This window comes from Spinacia oleracea, chromosome 2 (assembly GCF_020520425.1).
Source record: "Spinacia oleracea cultivar Varoflay chromosome 2, BTI_SOV_V1, whole genome shotgun sequence".
Classification (NCBI taxonomy): Eukaryota; Viridiplantae; Streptophyta; class Magnoliopsida; order Caryophyllales; family Amaranthaceae; genus Spinacia; species Spinacia oleracea.
The window spans coordinates 49,946,599-49,954,730 of record NC_079488.1 but is presented as its reverse complement, the minus strand read 5'-3'; the positions used below and the strand labels follow the sequence as shown (position 1 = coordinate 49,954,730).

The window sequence follows — 8,132 nt, the reverse complement described above, 5'->3', positions numbered from 1 at the left end:
TTGACTGCGGCACACCAAACCGGGTGATGATGTTTTTCCAGATGAATTCCTTCACATCGTAAGTCTTGATGTTTTTTAATGCCTCTGCTTCCACCCACTTGGTGAAGTAATCGACAGCATTAATGACATAACGCCTCCCTCCTGGTGCGGCGATGTATGGGCCCAAGAGATCAATTCCCCACTTAGCAAAGGGTATTGGACTAGTGATGGGTGTCAAAATTTGAGTCGGTCGGTGCATCAAATGAGCGAAGCGCTGACATTTGTCACACTTTTTAATTGAGAGTGCATCTTCCTTCAAAGTCGGCCAATAGTAGCCAGTCCGAAGTGCCTTTTCAGCCAAAGACCTTCCCCCGATATGTGAACTGCACAACCTTGGTGAATAACCTCTAGGATCTCTTGCCCTTTCTCAGGCGTCACACATTGTAGTAGAGGACGGGAGTACGACTTCTTGTACAATGTTCCATTCCACATTTCAAACCAAGAGCACTTCTTCTGGAGTTTTGCTGCCTGCTTTTGGTCATCTTGTAAGACTCCATTCATCTTAAAGTTGATTATATCATCCATCCAGGTGGACTTTCTGTCCAGAACCGTCATCTCGGCCTGCTCAATACTCTTCTGATCCTTTACTTCCCAGAATACATGACGTGGGGTGTCACAAGAAGCCGAACTAGCTAATTTAGACAATGCATCAGCTTGATTATTCTCTGATCGAGGGACCTTCCTTACTTCATAACTCTTCAAGTTCTCTACTTCCTGATGGACTGCCTTCATATATTTTACCATTGTCGGGTCTCTTGCTTCATAGTCTTTATTGACATGGCTTACAATAAGTTGAGAGTCAGATAATTCCAGGATCTCTTCAGCACTTGCCGCTTTGCACATTCTACTGCCGTAGAGTAGTGCCTCATACTCGGCCTCATTATTGGATGCCTAAAAATTAAAGCGCATTGCATATTCATACGTGTCCCCCTCAGGTGACTGGAAGATTATGCAGGCTCCACACCCGTTCTGTGTGGATAAACCATCCACATAGACCGTCCACGCAGTCTTTTTGTTTTTGGAGAAGACGGGCCTTGTCATTTCCACAATAAAATCTGCGAACGCCTGCCCCTTGATGGCTTTTCTTAGCTCATAAGTGATATCAAATTCATTTAGTTCAATGGCCCAGTTCAGCATGCAACCGGCTGCCTCTAATCTCGTGAACGGCAGTTTCAACGGCTGGTCAGTATAGACCACCAGTCTGTGAGCCAGGAAATAGGGACAAAGTTTCTTACTTTCAAGGAACAAGGCTAAACAAAAATTTTCTACCGTGGGATACCTTACCTCGGCGTTCTGTAAGACATGACTCACAAATTATATGAGCATCTGAACCCCTACTCTTTCCGAGAGTAGGACTGCACTCAGTGAGTGTCCGGATACTACCAAGTACATGTATAAGACCTCTCCTTGTAAGGGACTGACGAGACAGGGTAGAATATGAAAATGGTCTTTAAATTTCAAGAAGGTCGCCTCTGCCTCATCCGACCATTCAAACTTGGACTTATTCTTAATCCTTTTGAAAAAGTATTGGCATTTATCTCCGGCCCTGGATAGGAATCTTCCTAGTGCAGCCAAGCAACCTGTGAGCCGCTGAACCTCTTTGACGGTTTTTGGCGAGCTCATGTCTATCACTTCCTGTATTTTATCTGGGTTAGCTTCAATTCCCCGTTCATCAATCAAGAATCCCAAAAACTTCCCGGAAGTTACCCTAAAAACACATTTTTTGGGATTCAGCCTCATGTTGTAAGTACGGATTGTCTCAAATGTTTCCCTTAGGTCGGCCATGTGTGCCGCCCGTTTTTTACTCTTTACTATCATGTCATCAATATAGGCCTCAATATTTCTACCAAGCTGCTTGCTAATTATAGTGTTAATGAGACGCTGGAATGTGGCCGGGGAATTTTTTAATCCGAACGGCATCACCTTGTAGCAATATAACCCCTGTTAAGTAACAAACAACGTTTTCTCCTAATCGTCCTGCCAAAGAGGGATCTAATGAAAATCAGAGTATGCATCCATGAAGCTCGTCATAGCATGCCCCGTCGTGGAGTCAACAAGCCGATTAATCTTTGGGGCATGCTTTGTTTAGATTGGTATAATAGACACACATCCTCCAAGTGTCGTTAGGTTTAGAAACGAGGACCACATTCGCTACCCAATCTGGATACGTCCATCAGTTTCTTTACTTCTGATGCAGCCGCCTGATTTCTCACCTCCCCATGGTTTCTTTTCTTCTGACGGACCGATCTAACATTTGGGTCCACATTTAGCTTATGAACCACCACGGTTGGGTCAATTCCCGAAATTTCTTCTACAGTAAATGCAATTATATCCTCATATTCTTTCAACAAGTGGACCAATTCTGCTGCCAACGGGTCGTCAGGAGGAATTCTAATGGGTACTACTCGGCCTGGCTTGTCCAAATTCAACACAATATCGTAGTGAGCCCCAACAGGCTCGGGTCGACGCCCTTCCATATGAGTCGTGACTATGGTTTAAGTTTCTTTAACTGACTTGGAACTGGTGCCGCCGCACCTTCTTTTGTTACCTATCACATCCTTCTCTTCACCTGATCCCCAGGCATCTGGATTCAAGGTAGTTAAGTAGAAATCTCGTGCCTGCTGCTGATCACCATGGATAGTACATCACAAACAAATTTCAGAAGCATTAAGTGAGTAACTATGACAGCTTTTTGCCTGTTTAGAGTGGGACACCCTAGAATCACATTGTATGCGGTCAAGTCTTTGACTATGAGGAAGCGGACGTCCATCTGCCGGAATTCTTTCTTACTTCCCATCCGGAGCGGGAGGGAGATAATTCCCACAAGATGAATGACGCTTCCCCCAAAGCCGATGATTGGATAGTGAATTTTTTCTATCTTTGAGGGATGATGCTGCAGCCGGTTTAGACACTCAAGATTGATGATGTCGGACGAGCTCCCTGTATCGACCAGGATTTTCCTAACCCTCAAGTTGGAAATTTTCAATTCAATTACCAGCGGATCATCATGTGGAGTTGCTATTTTTCCCTAGTCGCCCTCATCGATCTCTACTTTAGGAAACGGATCTATCGTCGCCTTTCCGGACAGCATTATTTGCCTCAGCCGCTTAGCATAATCTTTTTGACCCCTCATGGTTGGACCCCCAGCATCCAATCCTCCAGATATAACTGCCACATATTAAGGATCGGTTATGTTACCGTCGTCCTCAGATGGAGGTGACTTGCTCTTTTTGTAGAACTTCTTACCTAAGCCTCCCGTATTCTTGCTAGTATAATTCTTTAAAAACCCCTTGGCGGCAAGGTCGTCTAAAGCTCTCTTCAAACTCTTAAATTCCTTGGTATCATGTCCGATATCACTGTGGAAGTGACAGTATAATTTGGGATCCCTGCTTTCCGGCGGCGATTTCATTGGAAAAGGCCGATCTATCTCGAATTGGGAACCTACGTCCATCAACATGGTGTATAAGTCTATGTTACATTTATGACGTTCCCAATCATAGGTACTTGGCCTCTTCTGCCCTGCAGCCGCTGAGACCCTGTCGGGCTCTTTTGAGATGGCCCATGTCCCGTTTGGCCAGGAGTTTTTTCTCTAAAAGTTCTCCTTCTTCTCAACTGGTTAAGCGGTATCACTTCCCCGGGTGTCTTTTGAAACGCTACATATTTTGGTCGTGTGGATGAAGCCCTCGGCCTCATCCAACACTTTTTCCATAGTCCGCACACTCTTTTTCACTAGATCAAACTTGAAGGAACTTTTTTTCAGTCCCCGAATAAAGTTGTCAAATGCCACACCATCCGACAAATCTGGGATTTGCCGCGCTTCTAAATTGAATCATTTACATAGCTCATCAATGACTCGTCCTTCCCTTGCTAGATCCGGCTCAAATGCATACTAGTCTTCTTTTCTTCTTTGTAAGACGTGAACCGGGTGGAGAACAATAACTCAAGCTCGAAGAAGGAACAAATGGTCCCAGCAGGGAGTCTCTCAAACAATTTGGACTCTACACCCCTCAACGTACCTGGGAAGTACTTGCACCAAGTAGAATCATTTGTTCCTTGAACATACATATGATGTCTGTACGCTAGAAGATGCATATCTGGATCAGTCGTCCCGTCATAAGCATCAATGTTGGGCGGCTTGATCTTCGGCTCTTTAGGTGCTCTCATGATGTTGTCAGCAAAGGGAGTGGAGTGGCCGATAGCCAAATGAGCCACTCCTTCTTGAATGTGATACATAGGGTCTTGATACTGCGAGTGCGGCTGACGTCGAGACGAATCATACCGTCGAGTATGAAGACTCGGGTGGATAGTTCGTGGTTGTGCCTGACTTATATGAGTGTAAGTTGGACGAGGAAGAGGCCTATCCTGCATACCCGGAGTAGAACTCGTATCAGAGAGCTCAGATTCAGAGTCAGGTACTAGCTCGGCCTGCGGTTGCTCACGTCTTCGAGACGTTTCTCCAATTTTCCGTTGGGGCAGCCTGTGTGGCAAATGAACTTGAGCCTGAACCGTCTGATTCCACAGTAACCGCCGCCTAGCGTCTTCCTCAGCCTGCCTAGTCCAGACGTTTGAGGGACGTAGAGAAAGTGATGGCCTGATCTCTGCCGCCCACTCTCTGTCATTGGTAGGCCCTTGTATTGTAAATCAACATACTCCTCTGTACCTCAACATTGACTGTCTTGCTTATGTCAGCCTGGAAGCCGGCCAAGATGGCTCGTAGTGTCCCTACAGAGATACGCATGTCAGGGTTCTCATCTAGCACAGTGTCCGCCTGAGGATCCATGTGTCCTCCCGGGCGTGGTTGGTTCGTCTGATCATCTTCCTCGTTGGACACCTCTAACTCGGGGGGATGACGAGGAGTGTGTCCTGCGGCAAAGGTCCGAGCGGCATCACCCGTGACCCTTTGGATGGGCGTCTGTTGGTGCTCAAACAGCATTTCCCTTTCTCGAGGTGGCCGCTCCTCTCGAGCCGGACGCACCACTTCATTCTCAGGTAGTTGATCTTCCATATTACCGTACCTCTCCACAGACGACGCCAAATGTTGTGGGGTTTTTCCGATCAGCTAGTGACAAGGAGATTTCCGGTAGAACACGGCACGATTTCGGCTCCGACCTGAAAACAAGAATATTCGTCTTAAAATATTCCCTCCGATGCCTAAGTAAGTATGGGTTTTTAGAGAGAGAAAGTAGAGAGAAGGCGTAGCCTATAATATTTGTGGTTGTTGTGTGAATTGAATGTCCTTGTCCTTTGGATCTGGGCTTTATATAGTACTAGGTTTCCATGGAATGACCTAGAATTCTCCTCATATGATTGGCTGAGCTTGGAGGAGAGGACATGTGCCCTCCTCCTTGTGCAGTCACATTGATAAGATGACATAAATGGGCTTTTTGGGCCTCTGTGCAAAGTAAGAGGGTCCAAAAGGCTGATTTTAATCACACTGATGTGAATAGGGGGTATTGGTCCGGGTGCAGGGCGGTGACTGGGACACATTGTCTCCCTTTTGGTCTGTTGCCCACGAGGGACTTCTTACGAGGCATAAATAGTGCCACGTGTCGCCATCTTATTGGTACAAGCAGGCACGGTTAATTTTTCCTACAACAAGCAGCACCAAAGGCCATCATCCACATTGGCCACTCCCATGAGTGGCCGAAAAATTACAAAAAAAAAATGTTTAGGGAAACCAGACATAAAAGGTATTAAATTAAGAGAGAATTCGGGAAGATTCAGCAGTCTTCTCAATAGGGTCAGCAGCTTCATCAGCACCAGCTTGAGTTAGTCTTGCACCAACCACCTTCTTCTCTTCCACTCCTGCAGCAGTCACTTTCGCCTCTTCCTGATAATCCTCAACTTCGAAAACAAGCGGCTTGGAGCTCACATCTTCTTCGGCATAATCTGTAATGGCCTGACTGTAGACACCTACTTTTGTCCCCATTCCCGAAAGGGAAAGGTTCGATGATGAAAGCATAAATCTCCACTTGACAACGCATCTCCTATAAAATAACGAATCTCAATTCCCCTTTTCATTTCACCCGAAACCTGCTATTTATAGAAACCTGCTATTTATGAAAACCTGCTAAAAATAGTAACTGCCGTAATGGGCAGCTGTTAAAAGTGGCAAGTCATAAAATATAGAAACCTGTCAGAATTAGGTGTTGCACTCCAACATAAATCCTAAACGAGATAGAAAACTGCGAGAATCCTATTCCTAATATGATTCGGAAATAAGAGTTACGTATTAATTAAAATCCTAACGAGCCTAGAGTTCGTAACGGGCCCAGACGCATTCCGTCATGAAATTGATACGCACTAAAAGACTCGATTAAGTCTCAAACACTTCGGATTTCAGGAATCCGAATCTGACTAAGAAAACAGCCCAGACCCTATTTTCAACGCATGGCTCTGGGCGCCGAAATCTTCGGCGCCCAGGCCTGGGCGCTGAAATTACCTGGGTACGTGTTTTTTCCTAATTCTTTGTGGATTAGAACTCTGCAATTCTATCTTTCCACGAACTCTTCCCTATAAATACAGCCCTAAATTCAACGTGAAAAGGGACACACAATTCATATTCTAAGTATTGACTCCACCCCTTAGCCTAAGCCTCTCGCTGCGAAATTGTTCACGCGTTCTGTCGCAATCGATCCATAAATCGAACAGAACGTATGCTGTCCCATGATTTGAGATTTGTTAAAAAAAAGGAGAAATAGCAAAGTCAAAGTGGTTAGTTTTCTGAGAACCGTGACGCACCTCTCAAGGGTGCGTCGTAATGTGTCCCTTTTCGATGATTTAATTTCTTTCCTCGCCCTTTTTATGAACTGTTAAACTAACTAAATCTGATTGTTCTATCACGCCTAACAAATATAATATTTTTGGGAAATTGGATTATCATGCTAGGTCCCTTAATGCTATTTAAATCAGATAATCGCGATCGATCCAGTATTATATGTTGCATATTGCTAAAATCAACTCAGATTAGTTTAATAGTTAACGCATGTCCCTTAAATTATTTATGCTGAGCTAGTAAGGATATCCTGCCTCTGGAGTTATCGACGAGCGAATACTCCTCTCGGTAGTTACAGTCCCCCGAACCCTCAATCTCTACCTTGCGGGTGTATGTTGAGAGATCCCCACACCAGGGATCACAAGGGAACCTACGGCCGTCGTGGTCAAACATAATTGCACTCCCTTTATGTCACGATAACCGGGTTTTGTCAGTTTTTCTCATTGTCGTTAAAAACTGAATGGCGACTCCTATATTACTAGTCAATTGGGTGTAAACTCACAGGAAATCCAATTACACTTGATTGAATAAAAAGAATCGTCACACCCACGAGGGACGAGTTCACGCAATAGCCTCGTGCTTTTTCGACCCCCTCACAGTGGCGACTCCACTGGGGATAGTGAAGGAAATACTCGTGCTTGTAGGTAATCAAAATAGCCGAAGGGTGAAACGATCCTACCCCGCGTTTATTTCCCCATCAAGTTGGGACGATCTGAAAATCAGCATATTAATGTGAACGGGCAGAACATCATAACGAATCTCGGCTCCCTCGGGAGTTGGGACTAAGGATACCTTTTTTCGCCAATAGGGGGGTGCATACGCCGCACATGTTTCCCACTCGGTACTTGTGCAGGTAGTACACCTATCCCGAACCTAATCGCTCGCTCATTAGGTCCCTCTCGCCTGCATGCCCCCTTGGCTTGCACTTGCGGGTTGGCCTCTTGAGCGAAATTCGTCTGTTGAAGACACTACCTCGACCGGGACATGTGTTGGATCTACGATAGAAGCGGTACCAAGCCAGGCGCAAAGAACTACCCATAGAAGCCTATCATAAACTACATGACATGTTATTATCGCCTCATGATGAATGTTAGTTATGTGTAGTGAAATATGTGATTGTGTGTGACAAACTATCCTAGAAAACCAACGACCTTAAAAATTGCCCAAACATTCATAGACTAATTTGCCAAAGAGTTATACCGAAATACGTGTTCCGCAAACCCGAATGATCGCCACAAAAATAAGCGACGCTCGGGATGGCCTGTAACGAATCCCACAAACGCTGCAACGCGTAAAGGACGTTATTAGGCTGGCACGC

The 8,132-nt window shown here is 45.3% G+C and overlaps 1 protein-coding gene across 1 annotated transcript; it reads right to left on the bottom strand.

Annotated features, from left to right (window-relative positions):
• Positions 1 to 294: 294 nt before the first annotated feature.
• Positions 295 to 2,516, bottom strand: LOC130467408 (uncharacterized). Its single transcript, XM_056835911.1, has 5 exons — positions 2,208 to 2,516; positions 1,441 to 1,980; positions 1,324 to 1,332; positions 1,036 to 1,218; positions 295 to 930 (listed from the first exon to the last, which is right to left on the bottom strand). The coding sequence occupies exons 1-5, from the start codon at positions 2,514 to 2,516 to the stop codon at positions 295 to 297; spliced, it is 1,677 nt and encodes a 558-aa protein (XP_056691889.1).
• Between the last annotated feature and the right edge of the window lie 5,616 nt (positions 2,517 to 8,132).